At 46.0% G+C, this 17,734-nt stretch overlaps 3 protein-coding genes across 3 annotated transcripts in view; all 3 read left to right on the top strand.

Moving 5' to 3' along the window:
* The window catches only part of LOC308616369 (uncharacterized protein), a 172,708-nt gene that overhangs the window by 30,022 nt on the left and 124,952 nt on the right, over nt 1-17,734 (top strand). Inside the window, exon 4 of the mRNA XM_081232624.1 lies at nt 36-2,593. Coding sequence (XP_081088750.1) covers nt 36-2,593 — 2,558 coding nt within the window. The remainder of the gene's footprint in view (nt 1-35; nt 2,594-17,734) is intronic.
* Nucleotides 4,833-7,441, top strand: LOC308615806 (protocadherin gamma-B5). Its single transcript, XM_081231601.1, has one exon. It carries the CDS (start codon nt 4,922-4,924, stop codon nt 7,325-7,327), a length of 2,406 nt encoding a protein of 801 aa, XP_081087727.1. The 5' UTR covers nt 4,833-4,921; the 3' UTR covers nt 7,328-7,441.
* On the top strand, nt 10,005-15,167 carry LOC308615794 (protocadherin gamma-A8-like). Its single transcript, XM_081231589.1, has 2 exons — nt 10,005-12,613; nt 14,801-15,167. Exons 1-2 carry the CDS (start codon nt 10,190-10,192, stop codon nt 15,065-15,067), a joined length of 2,691 nt encoding a protein of 896 aa, XP_081087715.1. The 5' UTR covers nt 10,005-10,189; the 3' UTR covers nt 15,068-15,167.

Consider the following 17,734-nt stretch of genomic DNA (forward strand, 5'->3'; position numbering starts at 1 on the left):
AAGAAACGCCAGACTGAGACAAATTCTCTTCCAAGCTGCACTAAACTCAGGCCTCTATACCACTGGATTCTGGGCTCCTTTTCCGAATACAGAGGACTCCAGGCAGACATACTGGCATCCAGAAACACAACAGGAGATAAGCCAGTGTCTAAAGATCAGCAGAACAAGAATGGCGGCTCGGGAGAGGGGCGGGGACTACAGAGGATTCATCCTGCTCTCCATCCTCCTGGGGACCCAGAGGGAAGTTTCGGCAGGACATATTCTCTACTCCATTCCGGAGGAGACAGACACAGGGTCTTTTGTGGGTAACATCGCCAAGGACCTGGGGTTGGAGCCCTGGGAGCTGGCGGAGCGGGGAGCCCGCATCGTCTCCAGAGGTAGGACGCAGCTCTTTGCTCTGAATCCGCGAAGCGGCAGCTTGGTCACCGCAGGCAGGATAGACCGGGAGGAGCTCTGCGCGCAGAGCGTGCGGTGTCTGGTGAACTTTAACATCTTGATGGAAGATAAAATGAATCTTTACCCTATAGAAGTGGAAATAATGGATGTTAATGACAACGCTCCTAAATTCCTGACGGAAGAAATGAATGTGAAAATAATGGAGAATACAGCTCCTGGGGTGCGATTTCCGTTAAATGAGGCTAGGGATCCGGATGTGGGCACGAACTCTCTCCAGAGCTACCATCTCAACCCCAATCGCCACTTCTCCCTGGTTGTGCAAACTGGAGAGGATGGAACTAAATATCCGGAATTAGTGCTGGAGCGGGTGCTGGACCGGGAGGAAGTGACAGCTCACCACCTCCTCCTCACAGCCTCTGACGGCGGAGATCCACCCCGATCTGGAACCGCCCGCGTCCAAGTAACAGTGGTGGATGTGAATGATCATGCGCCAGTCTTCTCTTTGCCCCAGTACCAAGTAACTGTCCCTGAGAACGTGCCAGTGGGCACAAGACTACTCACGGTAAATGCTATCGACCTGGATGAGGGAGTCAATGGGGAAGTGACATACTCTTTTAGGAAAATAACTCCAAAAATTCTACAGATATTCCAGCTGAACTCCCACACAGGAGAATTATCAACTTTAGATGGCCTAGATTATGAAGAATCTGGCTACTATGAAATGGAAGTTCAAGCTCAGGATGGTCCTGGTAGCATGACAAGGGCTAAAGTACTGATCACAATTTTAGATGTGAATGACAATGCCCCGGAAATGACTGTAACATCTGTAAGCAGCTCAGTCCCTGAAAACACTCCTCCTGGAACAGTAATTGCTCTTTTCTACCTTCAAGACAGAGATTCTGGGAAAAATGGCCAGGTGACCTGCACTGTTTCAGAAAATCTGCCTTTTAAATTAGAAAGATCGATAGATAATTATTATAGATTGGTGACAGCAAAAAACCTAGACCGGGAAACATTCTCTGTATATAACATCACACTGAAAGCCACAGATGGTGGAAGCCCGCCCTTGTCCACAGAAACTCACATCTCCATGAATGTGGCAGACACCAACGACAACCCACCTGCCTTCCCCCACTCCTCCTACTCCGTCTTTGTGCCTGAGAACAACCCCAGAGGCACCTCCATCTTCTCTGTGACTGCACGTGACCCTGACAGCCACGAAAACGCCCGTGTCACATACTCCGTATCTGAAGATACTCTCCAGGGGCCATCTGTATCCTCCTATGTTTCCATCAACTCCAATACTGGTGTCCTGTATGCATTGCGCTCCTTCGACTATGAGCAGTTTCATGACCTGCAATTAAGAGTGACTGCAAGTGACAGCGGGGACCCGCCGCTCAGCAGCAACGTGTCTCTGAGCATATTCGTGCTGGACCAGAATGACAACACACCTGAGATTCTGTACCCTGCCCTTCCCACTGACGGTTCCACGGGTGTGGAGCTGGCACCCCGCTCTGCAGACCCCGGCTACCTGGTGACCAAGGTGGTGGCTGTGGACAGAGACTCGGGCCAGAATGCCTGGCTGTCCTACCGCCTGCTCAAGGCCAGCGATCCAGGACTCTTCGCGGTGGGGCTGCACACGGGCGAGGTGCGCACAGCGCGGGCCCTGCTGGATAGAGACGCGCTCAAGCAGAGCCTGGTGGTGGCGGTCCAGGACCACGGCCAGCCCCCTCTCTCTGCCACTGTCACACTCACGGTGGCTGTGGCTGACAGTATCCCAGATGTGCTGGCCGACCTGGGGAGTCTCGAGCGCTCCGCCGACGCTGGCGACTCCGTCCTCACGCTGTATCTGGTGATGGCCGTGGCCGCGGTGTCCTGCGTCTTTCTTGCCTTTGTCGTCGTTCTACTGGCGCTCAGACTGCGGCGCTGGCACACGTCGCGCCTGCTCCAGGCTTCAGGAGGCGGGTTGGAGGGCGTGCCCGCCTCTCACTTTGTGGGCGTGGACGGGGTGCGGGCTTTCCTGCAGGCCTATTCCCACGAGGTCTCGCTCACCGCGGACTCGCGGAGGAGTCACGTGATCTTCCCGCAGCCCAACTACGCGGACACGCTCATCAGCCAGGAGAGCTGTGAGAATAAGGATCCCCTGTTAACATCCACAGATTTTCATGAATGTAAGGATAAAGCCCAAAGTATTCAGGTGAGTTCAGTCATTCATTTATCTTTATATTCTTCGAAGAACTATATTTTGTGTAAATTTCTTTATTGTTTTGCGAAATAAGTGATTTGAAGATGGGTAAAAAAAAAACCCTCTCAAGTGGTAAAGCAAGATTAATCGTTTCTTTCAGAGGTGATTCTTTAACATGGAACGCTTATTGACATAGGTTTTGGTATCATATTTATAGTAAAAGCATATGGACAAGATTGTGAATAATCACATTTTTATACCTTCTACTTATGTTCCACATGGTGTTCTTAATTCATGTATTTTATAAATGAGAATGAATTGTTAAGTCTTTCTCATTGCATGAGGTTCGTAAGAAAGTACACTTCCGTTTTCTCAGGACTCTCTTTAGATCAGATCTATAAAAGGCTCTTGAAAAAATTTTCAGTCTGAAGACTTTTTCTGTGCCTTGCTTCTGCTTCCATGTAACTCCCCTTGGTGACCTTGAAAACCTCCATGGCTTTTGACTTATTTAAACCATAATTGTCTGTTAAAGTTAGGTCCTGGTAGAAGGTTAGATTGATGCCTAAAGAATGAAATGTGTGTGTGTCAGGCTTCACTGAGATCTTTATCAATGACAGACATGGAGTCTAATACCACACTAAAGGTCATTGTCCAAAACCAATAAAATGTGACATCAAATAAAATGCCATTCCAGTGTTATAAGTGACATTTGTGAAATAGGCCATTGCATGTTTTTACCCCAAATTCTAATGTGCTGAGTTAGTGATGCAGTCATTCAAAGTGTGTATGTGGGCTCTATAAGTGGGAGATTTGGGATGCTGGCTTTATGAAACAACCATCTCATACACTCAAGTCCTAGACCAGTAGTGAAGTTTACTTATTGGGTCTGCTGAAAAATTTAGTTAGAAGTAATCTAGTCTGCAATTAACTACTTGTCTACTTGTTATATAACACTTTAGTATAACTCAATACATCAGTTGATTAGTATCAGGAAGTAGTTGATGACAAGGTAATCTTGTTCTTGTTTACTGGGACCTTTTGAGTATTAGGTGAGAGCACATTTTTTCTAGCATAATGTTGTGTTAGGTGGTGTTTTGCATATAAAGGTCTGTGCAGTCCTGTGGGAGTATATTTCATACATTCTGCAGTGTTCAGATGTACAGTCACTTGGGGGAGAGGATAATGTTACTGACACTCTGAGGCAGAAATGTGGCTATCAGGTATTTTGAAAAAGAACCCCCCCAACCAAATTTATTAGATGATTAAAATATTTTTAAACAAAGGGGAGAAATCATCACTAAATTCAGTGAGCTATTGCAAATAAACTTTCTAGGGACTATTTCCTTCAACTGTCATTACGGGATGTGATAAGTACAGAAGTGGGAACAAGTGCCTCAGTACATAGACCATGCTTAGTGAGTTTGTGTTGCAAAGCAAAATATATTATTCGCCTGGTAGTTTTGGATATTTATGTTGCATTTTGTAACCAGGAAAATAATCGTGCTATGGGAAGGAGAGGGATAGGCTCTTTTCTAAAAGGCTGCATCATTTCTTTAAGTAAGATATTGGAAGTTAAAATCAAGTAATGTTACTATAAAGAAATCACTGAAACTATTTTGGAAGAAGAGAGGTAAGTATAAATTGTGCCCTTTTAAAAGACAATTTCAGCATTACTGTTGCTCTCTGGAAAAATTGAAATGAATTAGTTACCAAAAAGGTAAGGAAAAATAAGGGAAAAGGCAACGAGGAAAACAAAGATAAAACCTTATCCAATATATTGCTAATTAATAAGTATTCACAATTACTATGCTCTGAGATCGTTTAGGCCAAGTCTGTGTTATAGTTATCATTCTATTACTAGTGCGGATTTGAAAGTCGGGGAATAATTATGTCAGTATATAGATGTTTATATATCAAACCTACCTGATTTACCTAAAAACCTGGAAAGTTGGGATAATGACGTTTCTAATAGTACAAATTAAACGTTATTAAATATACAGACATCTAAAAAAGGTTTTTCAGCTGGGCACAACGGTTATAATTATTTTAGCTGTTTAAACTTAAGCAGCGGGGGCTGCAGTTTCCTAGTGCGGACTCCGGGCGCCGCTGTTGGCCAAAGTGGAGAGCTTGGTGCTGGCGACCTCCTCGCGCAGACGCAGCGCACTTTCCCATCTCAGACTCGCTAGCCTTTCCACCGCTTCCTCCTCTGGAGAAGAAGAAACCCTGCCTGACCCCCCACGCCGGAATAAAGCTGTTCGGAGCTCCGGACAACTGCAGCACAGAGATTGTTTGTAATCCGGCGTCTCCAAGCCGGTGAGCAAGCTGAGGGGAGCAAGAGGGATGGGGAGCGGAGCTGGGGAGAGGGGCTGGGCTGAGAGGCGGCCAGTGCTCTTTCCGTTCCTGCTGTCTTTGTTCTGCCTGGCGCTCTCTGAGCAGATCCGCTACAGGATTCCCGAGGAGATGCCAGAGGGCTCGGTGGTGGGGAACCTCGCCAAGGACCTGAGACTCAGTGTCCACGAGTTACCGACTCGAAAACTGCGGGTCAGTTCGGAGAAGCCTTACTTCACTGTGAACTCAGAGAGCGGGGAGTTACTTGTTAGCAGCAGGCTAGACCGGGAGCAGATATGCGGGAAGAAGCCAGCTTGTACTCTAGAATTTGAGGCTGTTGCTGAAAATCCACTGAACTTTTATCACGTGAATGTGGAGATCGAGGATATTAATGACCACATACCAAAATTCACGCAAAATTCCTCTGAGCTGCAAATAAGTGAGTCTACACTGCCAGGCACGCGATTTATATTAGAAGTCGCAGAAGATGCAGATATTGGCTTGAACTCTCTGCAGACTTATAAACTCTCTCTTAGCCCTAGTTTCTCGTTGATAAATAAGGAGAAACAAGATGGTAGTAAATACCCGGAACTGGTATTGGAGAAACCCTTAGATCGGGAACAACAGGGCTATCATCGTTTAGTCTTGACAGCCTCAGACTGTGGAGATCCACCCCTAAACGGCACTACTGAGCTCCGGATCCAGGTCACTGATGCCAATGATAACCCCCCGGTATTTAGCCAGGACGTATATCGAGTCAGCCTTGGAGAAAACGTGCCCCCAGGCACCACTGTGTTGCAGGTGTCAGCCACCGACCAGGACGAGGGCGTCAACTCAGAAATCACTTATTCCTTCTATAGGACCGGGCAAGTCTTCGGTCTGAATTCAAAGAATGGGGAAATTACAACTCTAAACACACTGGATTTTGAAGAAATCAAGGAATATTCTATCGTGGTGGAAGGGAGGGATGGCGGAGGACTGGTTGCACAATGTACAGTTGAAATTAACATTCAAGATGAAAATGACAACAGGCCAGATGTTACGTTCCATTCCTTAGTCGAAATGATTCTGGAAAACGCAGTGCCGGGAACGCTAATTGCTTTGATCAAAATACATGACAGAGATTCCGGGGAGAATGGGGAGGTTAATTGCCGATTAGAGGGTGAAGTACCTTTTCAGATAATCGCTTCGTCCAAAAATTCATACAAGCTGGTAACAGACGGGACCCTGGACCGAGAACAGACACCGGAGTACAATGTCACCATCACAGCCACTGACAAGGGCAAGCCGCCCCTCTCCACCAGCACAAGTGTCACCTTGCATATTACTGACGTCAACGACAACGCTCCTGTTTTCCACCAGGCCTCCTACGTGGTCCACGTGCCAGAAAACAACCCCCCCGGCGCCTCCATCGCCCAAGTTAGCGCTTCAGATCCAGACTTGGGGCCCAACGGCCACGTCTCCTACTCCATCCTGGCCAGCGACCTGGAGCCGCGCGCGCTGTCGTCCTACGTGTCCGTGAGCGCGCAGAGCGGCGTGGTGTTCGCGCAGCGCGCCTTCGACCACGAGCAGCTGCGCGCCTTCGAGCTGACGCTGCAGGCCCGCGACCACGGCTCGCCCGCGCTCAGCGCCAACGTGAGCCTGCGCGTGCTGGTGGGCGACCGCAACGACAACGCGCCCAGGGTGCTGTACCCGGCGCTGGGACCCGACGGCTCGGCGCTCTTCGACACGGTGCCGCGCGCCGCACAGCCCGGCTACCTGGTCACCAAGGTGGTGGCGGTGGACGCCGACTCTGGACACAACGCCTGGCTGTCCTACCACGTGCTGCAGGCCAGCGAGCCCGGACTGTTCAGCGTGGGGCTGCGCACGGGCGAGGTGCGCACGGCGCGGGCCCTGGGCGACAGGGACGCGGCCCGCCAGCGCCTGCTGGTTGCTGTGCGCGATGGGGGACAGCCGCCCCTCTCGGCCACCGCCACGCTGCTCCTGGTTTTCGCGGACAGCCTGCAGGAGGCGCTGCCGGACCTCAGTGACCACTCTGAGCCCCCTGACCCCCAAGCTGAGCTGCAGTTTTACCTGGTGGTGGCCTTGGCCTTGATCTCGGTGCTCTTCCTCCTGGCAGTGATTCTGGCGGTCGCCCTACACCTTCGATGCTCCTCCAGCCCCGCTGCCTGGGGCTGCTTTCAGCCTGGTGTCTGTGTCAAGTCTGGACCCGTGGTTCCCCCCAACTACAGTGAAGGAACTTTACCTTATTCCTACAATCTGTGCGTTGCCCATACTGGAAAGACAGAGTTTAATTTTCTAAAATGTAATGAGCAGTTGAGTTCAGGACAAGACATACTTTGTGGTGATTCATCTGGGACCTTATTTCCACTTTTTAATTCCAGTGAGTCAACCTCCCATCAGGTGAGTTTCCTGTAAGTATAGCCTGCTTCTTATGGTCTTGACAGTTTTCCATATTCACAAGAAAATACAGGCGTATCTCTGTTTTATTTCATTTTGCTTTATTCGCTTAGCAGTTACTGAGTCTTTGTTTTTTGGCTGTTGTTGTTGTTTTGCACGTTGAAGGTTTGTGGCAAGCCTGGGTCAAGCAACTCTATTGACACCATTTGTCCAACAGCATTTGCTTACTTCATGTCTTTGTGTCACAATTTGTGTCACAATATTTTAAATCTTAAAATATTTCAAACTTTGTCATTATAGTTGTCATGGCGATCTATAATCAGTGATCTTTGATATTACTATTGCAAAAAGATTATGTTTGACTCACTGAAGGCTCCAATGGTGGTTAACATTTTTTAGCAACAAAGTATTTTAAATTAAGGCATGTACATTTTTTAAGGTATAATGCTATTGCACACTTAAAACATAAAGTTTATATGCACTGGGAAACCAAAAAATTTCTGTGACCCGCTTTATTGTGCTATTCCCTTTATTGTAGTGGTCTGGAACCAAACTCAAAATATTACCAATGTGTGCCTATATACAATTTTTCGATCCAAACATTGTCTTAAGAGTGTAGTAGCCAGTCAAAAAGCTGTCATACCATTCTTCAAGGGAGGTTGAATTCGGAGCAATTATGTGTCTTTTAGTGGTGTCTTACCAGGCTCAGATTTACAAAGCAGTGAAGTTGTGGTTTTATCTACAAGGGAAACATTAGGCAATGTTATAGGGTCTCCTGTAAAACTGAGATTTTTCCCTAAATTTTTCTTCCACAGCTTAATATATTGTGATTTTTTTCAGCTTGGACATACTGTAAATGTAAATGTAGGCAGTCATATAAATAAACCTTTAAAGAAAAAATATAAGCTAAAATTAGGTATTTTTCTTAATTGATTTAACTATTATGGTTTCCATACTAATCTGATATTTTGTTTCCTATATTTACTTCTCTGTTTCAAAAACTCCTTGAATAACGTCTCTTAACCTGTATTTTTATGTAGATGGACCTACTGTAATTGTATTCATTGTACTGTGTGTGTGTGTGTGTGTGTGTGTAAAACCATTTTATTTATCAGTAGATTCACTATGTTCACCAGAAGATAAAAGCATGTTCTCCTTACTTGCAGCATAGGTTTTTCAGGATTAATCTGTACTGATGCTCATTCTATAGGCTTCCTCTATCAAAGAAAACACAATGTTTTGGCCCCTGTTATTTCTCTCACACACACTTCTCCTATGTAATTTTTGAAATGTCTGTTTTTTTGCAGACCTAAACTAATATAGCTAGAGGTCTTCTAGTCATTCTACTATCTCTAGGAGAAAAATAGCATGTTGAATTCTTCAAATTTTAGACAAGACTGACAGTCTTATGTGCATACAAGTACATACACAAGATGATAATACATTGTATCGGGCCTTTGCTAGATTTCCCTTAGCAACTGCTTCAGTTAATGGCCACTGTACAAACTGCTGAAGAAAAGAGACATTTATTCTTGCACTGGCACTTTTTGACTCCTTAGTGATAATTTTGTGGTTCTTTTGATCAAAGTGCTAGTTAAGGTAAAATTACCTTTAGATTATATGTATACCTTTAAAAGTTAACTAAGTCGGCTTTAAAATGTAATCATCTCTCATTGGCAGAAGAATAGGATGGAAATTTGCTTTTCATTGTATATTCATTTGTATCTTTCAAGTATTTTCTATTCAAATAGAAAATATATAAAATTTAAATGTTTAAAACACATATCCCATTGGGCTTCCCTGGTGGTGCAGTGGTTGAGAATCTACCTGCCAATGCAGGGGACATGGGTTCGAGCCCTGGTCTGGGAAGATCCCACATGCCGCGGAGCGGCTAGCCCCGTGAGCCACAATTACTGAGCCTGCGCGTCTGGAGCCTGTGCTCCGCAACAAGAGAGGCCGCGATAATGAGAGGCCCGCGCACCGCGATGAGGAGTGGCCCCCACTTGCCGCAACTAGAGAAAGCCCTCGCACAGAAACAAAGACCCAACACAGCCATAAATAAATAAATAAAATTAAAAAAAAAAAAAAAACACATATCCCAGTAAAACATCACAATATTAATTTGGAAACATTATTAATGTGTAATTAAAATGCCATTTTAAAAAGAATATTAAAAGGCAACAACTCTACAGGAAGCTTACTATAAATATTAATTGTTTTAAACCAAATAAAACAACTTCTGGGTCAGTCATCTCCAATAGGTGTATTTTAGTCTAAAAATGAATTAATTTCCAGTGATAACTGTAGTTCTTATTTGATAATAGATATTGAAGATATTAACAATAAAGCTTAGAGCATAATAAGAAATAAAATTTTATTTTTAAAAGAGTAAATAAAAAGAAGAGTAAATATATTCCAGAAATTTGAGTAATTTAATATGACACTAACCCCAAAATCTGATCAATAATACTTTGTAAGACTTTAACCCTACTTCATCCCACACTTCTTGGCAATTACTTTTAAAATATGAATTCAGAGATAAGTTATTCCAAACTACAAAAAGCAAGTAGTAATTTTTTCCTAAGTAATCTAGCATGCAATATAACAAATCTAAGTGAGTGCAGTAACTGCCTAGGACTCTAAGCGCCGCTGTTCACCTACTTGGAGATAAATGTAACCAAAAACCATCCGGATACTCTGGGCTCCCACCTCACAAAGACCCGCAGATCTCACAAACCAACTGCAGGACTGCAGCAAAATTCCGCCCCTAACTTTGGGAAACTCCAGCTTTCCATAAAGATGATCTGCAAAGCAGCATCAAGGTAAAGAAGACATATATGCCCAGTGAAGATTCTGAGTGGATTCCTTAGTGAAAGAACAATGGCTACTCCAAAGAATTACCGAGGACGCGGCGATCTGGTACTGCTGTGCGCGTTCCTGGGCACGCTGGGGGAGATCGGGAGAGGACAGATCCACTACTCCGTGCCTGAAGAGAGCGACAAAGGATACTTCGTGGGGAACATCTCCAAGGACCTGGGGCTGGAGTCACAAGAGCTGGCGCAGCACGGAGTCCACATCGTCTCCAGAGGTAGGATGCAGCTCTTTGCTTTGAACCCGCGAAGCGGCAGCTTAGTCACCGCGGGCAGGATAGACCGGGAGGAGCTCTGCGCTCAGAGCGCGCGGTGTCTTGTAAATATTAACATCCTGGTTGAGGATAAAGGGAAACTTTGGGGAATAGAAATAGAAATCACTGATATCAACGATAATAATCCGAAATTCCAGGTCGACAATCTGGAAGTAAAAATTAACGAAATTGCTTTGCCCGGAACACGTTATCCACTCCCAGAGGCTGTTGACCACGATGTGGGCTTGAATTCCCTGCAGAGCTATCAGCTCAGCCCCAATCACCACTTCTCCCTGGCCGTGCAAACTGGAGACGACGGAACTATAAGCCCAGAGCTGGTGCTGGAGCGCGCCCTGGACCGCGAGGAGGAGGCTGCTCACCATCTGGTCCTCGTCGCCTCCGATGGAGGCGAACCGCGTCGCTCCAGCACAGTGCACATCCGAGTGACAGTGTTGGATACAAACGACAATGCCCCGGTTTTTACTCAACCGATTTACCGAGTGAAAGTCCCAGAGAACGTGCCCCCGGGCACCCGGCTGCTTACTGTAAGCGCTAGCGACCCAGATGAGGGAACCAACGGAGAAGTGGCTTATAAATTCTGGAAAATTAGTGAAAAACAATCTCCGTTATTCCAGCTTAATGAAAATACTGGCGAAATATCAACAGCAAAGAGTTTAGATTATGAAGAGTGTGCATTTTATGACATGGAAATACAGGCTGAAGATGTGGGGGCACTTCTGGGACGGACCAAAGTACTCATTTCAGTGGAAGATGTCAATGATAATAGACCCGAAGTGACCATTACATCTTTGTTTAGCCCAGTCTTGGAAAATACTCTTCCTGGGACAGTAATTGCCTTCTTGAATGTGCATGACCGAGACTCTGGGAAGAATGGTCAAGTTGTCTGTTACACACGTGATAACTTACCTTTTCAATTAGAAAAATCAATAGATAATTATTATAGATTGGTGATATGGGAATATTTGGACCGAGAAAAGATCTCTATGTATAATATAACAGTGATGGCCTCAGATCTAGGAACCCCACCTCTATCTACTGAAATTCATATTGCCCTGCACGTGGCAGACACCAACGACAATCCACCCATTTTCCCTCATGCCTCCTACTCAGCCTATATCCCGGAGAACAACCCCAGAGGTGCCTCCATCTTCTCTGTGATGGCCCATGACCCTGACAGTGGCAACAATGCCCAGGTCACTTACTCTCTTACCAAAGACACCATCATGGCGACGCCTCTCTCGTCTTATGTCTCCATCAACTCTGACACTGGCGTCCTATATGCGCTGCGCTCCTTTGACTATGAGCAGATCCAAGACTTGCAGCTAGTGGTGACAGCCAGTGACAGTGGGGACCCTCCACTCAGCAGCAACGTGTCACTGAGCCTGTTCATCCTGGACCAGAACGACAATGTGCCAGAGATCCTGTACCCCATGCTTCCCACCGATGGCTCCACGGGTATGGAGCTGGCACCCCGCTCTGCAGAGCCCGGCTACCTGGTGACCAAGGTGGTGGCTGTGGACAGAGACTCAGGCCAGAATGCCTGGCTGTCCTACCGCCTGCTCAAGGCCAGCGAGCCGGGACTCTTCTTGGTGGGGCTGCACACGGGCGAGGTGCGCACAGCGAGGGCCCTGCTGGACAGAGATGCGCTCAAGCAGAGCCTGGTGGTGGCGGTCCAGGACCATGGCCAGCCCCCTCTCTCTGCCACCGTCACACTCACTGTGGCAGTGGCCAGCAGCATCCCAGAAGTCCTTGCCGACCTGGGTAGCATCAGGACCCCCACCAACTCTGATGATTCAGACCTCACACTATACTTGGTGGTGGCAGTGGCCGTTGTTTCCTGCATTTTCCTCGCCTTTGTCATTGTGCTGCTGGCTCTCAGACTGTGGCGGTGGCACAAGTCGAGTCTTCTCCAGGCTTCGGGCGTCGGGTTGGCAGGCCTGCCAGCCTCAGGCTTTGTGGGCATGGAGGGAGTACAGGCTTTCCTGAAGACCTATTCCCATGAGGTCTCCCTTACCTCTGATTCACGGGGGAGTCACGTGATCTTTCCCCAGCCCAACTATGCGGACACGCTCATCAGCCAGGAGAGCTGTGAGAAAAATGATACCTTGTTAACATCCAGAGATTTTCATGAATGTAGGGATGAAGCTGCTTCTGTTCAGGTGAGTTCAGTTCTTTGTTTACGTTTATTTCTTAGAGGAATTATATCTTTTATACATTTAAGTTGTGTTTTGAAACATGCATTGTGAAGAAAGTTTTAAAATAATTTTTAAAGTGTACCACAAAGTTTTGGGTTTGTGTTAGTGATACCATAAAATTGAGTTCTAATCAACATACTTGTTTTATCTGCTTTCCAAAGGCTTAGACAAGATTGTTTAAATATGAACTCTTGACCTCTTAAAGCCTTCCATATTTTACCACAATTATCACTTATTCACTTAAGAAATAGTTACCCAATCACATATGGTCAGTTCGTTTTATATACAGGAATATTTGTGTGTGTGTGTGTGTGTATACACACATATATATGTATACATATAAGTTAGAACTTACAAAACATTATTGAGGCTTCTAAACCCTTGTATTAGCTTAGTAAAAGTAAAATACATCTCAGAATTTTTAGGATTCTTAGGATTGCAAAGAATCCTAAGAATTCTTTGCTAAAACTAAAACTAGGCGCTTGAAATTTTCTTCACTTTAAACCTCTTTTCTGAGCCCTGCATCTGGATCACTACCGTTCAAAGCTTTAATACTTCTTATATTTCAAAACAAACATATTTTAAAGGGTGGTGGTAGATGAGACTGGTCCCTAACGCACACACCACTGTTTTTGTGTGTCAGTGGTCACCCAGGACTCTACCAATGGAGACATAGAATCTAAGCCTAAAATGGCCATTGCCCCCTGCCCCCATCAAATTTGCAATAACATGTCATTTTAAATTGTTGAAAATGACTTTTGTAAAATACAGAAGAACACGTTTCATTAGAATTCCAATTAGCTGTTTTGATTGTACAGCCATGTGAAATGTGCTGTGTTCTCATGGTTAGAGTTCCAGAGTGTTGGTTTTAAGAACAGAAGTTACATTTACACAAATTCTAAACAAGCCAATCAAAAATGATTCAATTAAAAATGATTAAAATTCAATTTAAAATGATTCCGTCTGGACTATATGACTTCCGTATCCCTTGTTATAGCATTTAAATAAAACTAACCTCTGATTTGTCATCAGATGAGAGTGGAAATCACAATGAATTATTTGTTAGTAATTAGAAGGACACTTCCCAGGGATTGTGCTATGTTCCCTCCAATTTTGCATATACAATGGGTAGAAGTTAACTTCATATTTTCTGTAGTGTTTGGGTGTACAGTCACTTGAGGAGACAACTATTTTGTTGACACTTTGCAAATTTAAAAAGTGTGTGGAAAGTTGCCCCAATACTCTTGCTCAAAGCATTCACTAATTGCAAATAATTTTTTAAACAAATAGAGTAAAATTATTAGAACAGGTGTCACTACATTCAGTGAATTTATGTAAATACATTTACCATGAGCTCAATTCCTCCAATTCTGAAGCCATTACTTTAGTATAACATAAGTACATAGATAAGGAGCTAATGCATTCTATTAGAATATCCATTTGTGACTTTGTATTGAAGGATAGACTAACATTTCAATACATTTTAAGGATGAATTTATATGTAATACTGGGTATGACATAAGCCAGTTAATTTTGAGATATGAAGTAGGAGGTACAGTAAATAATATCCTGGCTACATCATAGGGACAGTTTTTTTGAATGAATACTTCTTGAGATAGAAGAGTAAAAAGAAATTATTTTGTAAAGAGAGTGTTGAGATTATCAGAAGGAGATGTTTCAGGATTGGTACAAAATTACACAATTTTACAAAATAGTTTTAAACAATATTGATTTCTCTAATATATGTGATATGAAATAGCATTGAGTATGTAGAAATGTTGGAGGTAAACACAGGAATCAGTGAAAGAAGCTTAAAAAATTGTTATATATCATAGCTAATAAACAGAAATGATTCGTGAAATTAGCAGACAAGAAACTCTCTGAGGGCAAGACCTGTGTCTTATTCTTTGTTATATGGCCACTGACAAGGACAGTACTTAGCACAAAGCAAAAGTTCAATGTATGTTTGTAAAATGGTGAAATAAATGGACCAATATATGTAAGTTTGTATACAGGCCCAACATGATATTTCTAATAATTTGGAAACAAGAGAAAAGATACCTTAAGGAAGTCTTGATAATTTAAGGTATTAAATATATTAACCTAAAAATATGGCTTATTAAATTAAGCACACGGTTATAATTATTTTAGCTGTTTAAACTTAAGCAGCGGGGGCTGCAGTTTCCTAGTGCGGACTCCGGGCGCCGCTGTTGGCCAAAGTGGAGAGCTTGGTGCTGGCGACCTCCTCGCGCAGACGCAGCGCACTTTCCCATCTCAGACTCGCTAGCCTTTCCACCGCTTCCTCCTCTGGAGAAGAAGAAACCCTGCCTGACCCCCCACGCCGGAATAAAGCTGTTCGGAGCTCCGGACAACTGCAGCACAGAGATTGTTTGTAATCCGGCGTCTCCAAGCCGGTGAGCAAGCTGAGGGGAGCAAGAGGGATGGGGAGCGGAGCTGGGGAGAGGGGCTGGGCTGAGAGGCGGCCAGTGCTCTTTCCGTTCCTGCTGTCTTTGTTCTGCCTGGCGCTCTCTGAGCAGATCCGCTACAGGATTCCCGAGGAGATGCCAGAGGGCTCGGTGGTGGGGAACCTCGCCAAGGACCTGAGACTCAGTGTCCACGAGTTACCGACTCGAAAACTGCGGGTCAGTTCGGAGAAGCCTTACTTCACTGTGAACTCAGAGAGCGGGGAGTTACTTGTTAGCAGCAGGCTAGACCGGGAGCAGATATGCGGGAAGAAGCCAGCTTGTACTCTAGAATTTGAGGCTGTTGCTGAAAATCCACTGAACTTTTATCACGTGAATGTGGAGATCGAGGATATTAATGACCACATACCAAAATTCACGCAAAATTCCTCTGAGCTGCAAATAAGTGAGTCTACACTGCCAGGCACGCGATTTATATTAGAAGTCGCAGAAGATGCAGATATTGGCTTGAACTCTCTGCAGACTTATAAACTCTCTCTTAGCCCTAGTTTCTCGTTGATAAATAAGGAGAAACAAGATGGTAGTAAATACCCGGAACTGGTATTGGAGAAACCCTTAGATCGGGAACAACAGGGCTATCATCGTTTAGTCTTGACAGCCTCAGACTGTGGAGATCCACCCCTAAACGGCACTACTGAGCTCCGGATCCAGGTCACTGATGCCAATGATAACCCCCCGGTATTTAGCCAGGACGTATATCGAGTCAGCCTTGGAGAAAACGTGCCCCCAGGCACCACTGTGTTGCAGGTGTCAGCCACCGACCAGGACGAGGGCGTCAACTCAGAAATCACTTATTCCTTCTATAGGACCGGGCAAGTCTTCGGTCTGAATTCAAAGAATGGGGAAATTACAACTCTAAACACACTGGATTTTGAAGAAATCAAGGAATATTCTATCGTGGTGGAAGGGAGGGATGGCGGAGGACTGGTTGCACAATGTACAGTTGAAATTAACATTCAAGATGAAAATGACAACAGGCCAGATGTTACGTTCCATTCCTTAGTCGAAATGATTCTGGAAAACGCAGTGCCGGGAACGCTAATTGCTTTGATCAAAATACATGACAGAGATTCCGGGGAGAATGGGGAGGTTAATTGCCGATTAGAGGGTGAAGTACCTTTTCAGATAATCGCTTCGTCCAAAAATTCATACAAGCTGGTAACAGACGGGACCCTGGACCGAGAACAGACACCGGAGTACAATGTCACCATCACAGCCACTGACAAGGGCAAGCCGCCCCTCTCCACCAGCACAAGTGTCACCTTGCATATTACTGACGTCAACGACAACGCTCCTGTTTTCCACCAGGCCTCCTACGTGGTCCACGTGCCAGAAAACAACCCCCCCGGCGCCTCCATCGCCCAAGTTAGCGCTTCAGATCCAGACTTGGGGCCCAACGGCCACGTCTCCTACTCCATCCTGGCCAGCGACCTGGAGCCGCGCGCGCTGTCGTCCTACGTGTCCGTGAGCGCGCAGAGCGGCGTGGTGTTCGCGCAGCGCGCCTTCGACCACGAGCAGCTGCGCGCCTTCGAGCTGACGCTGCAGGCCCGCGACCACGGCTCGCCCGCGCTCAGCGCCAACGTGAGCCTGCGCGTGCTGGTGGGCGACCGCAACGACAACGCGCCCAGGGTGCTGTACCCGGCGCTGGGACCCGACGGCTCGGCGCTCTTCGAAACGGTGCCGCGCGCCGCACAGCCCGGCTACCTGGTCACCAAGGTGGTGGCGGTGGACGCCGACTCTGGACACAACGCCTGGCTGTCCTACCACGTGCTGCAGGCCAGCGAGCCCGGACTGTTCAGCGTGGGGCTGCGCACGGGCGAGGTGCGCACGGCGCGGGCCCTGGGCGACAGGGACGCGGCCCGCCAGCGCCTGCTGGTTGCTGTGCGCGATGGGGGACAGCCGCCCCTCTCGGCCACCGCCACGCTGCTCCTGGTTTTCGCGGACAGCCTGCAGGAGGCGCTGCCGGACCTCAGTGACCACTCTGAGCCCACTGACCCCCAAGCTGAGCTGCAGTTTTACCTGGTGGTGGCCTTGGCCTTGATCTCGGTGCTCTTCCTCCTGGCAGTGATTCTGGCGGTCGCCCTACACCTTCGATGCTCCTCCAGCCCCGCTGCCTGGGGCTGCTTTCAGCCTGGTGTCTGTGTCAAGTCTGGACCCGTGGTTCCCCCCAACTACAGTGAAGGAACTTTACCTTATTCCTACAATCTGTGCGTTGCCCATACTGGAAAGACAGAGTTTAATTTTCTAAAATGTAATGAGCAGTTGAGTTCAGGACAAGACATACTTTGTGGTGATTCGTCTGGGACCTTATTTCCACTTTGTAATTCCAGTAAGTCAGCTTCCCATCCTGACACTCTAACGGCGGTGAGTTCCATTTAAGTGTCTACTCCTTTTCATCATCTTCACAATTTTGTTTATTCATATGAAAATATATTATATTTTTAATCTAGTGAGTTGTCTTAGGAATATTATAGCTCATCAGAAACCTGTATATCCAATCATCATGGGGAATGGTGATTTGGGTAAGCATGTGACGTTAAATAGAGTTATGTTACTCAGTTCGGATTTACAAAGAAGAGAGAGTATGCTCTTTGCTTTGCCG

This window comes from Mesoplodon bidens, assembly GCF_964165515.1.
Source record: "Mesoplodon bidens genome assembly, chromosome: 4".
NCBI lineage: Eukaryota > Metazoa > Chordata > Mammalia > Artiodactyla > Ziphiidae > Mesoplodon > Mesoplodon bidens.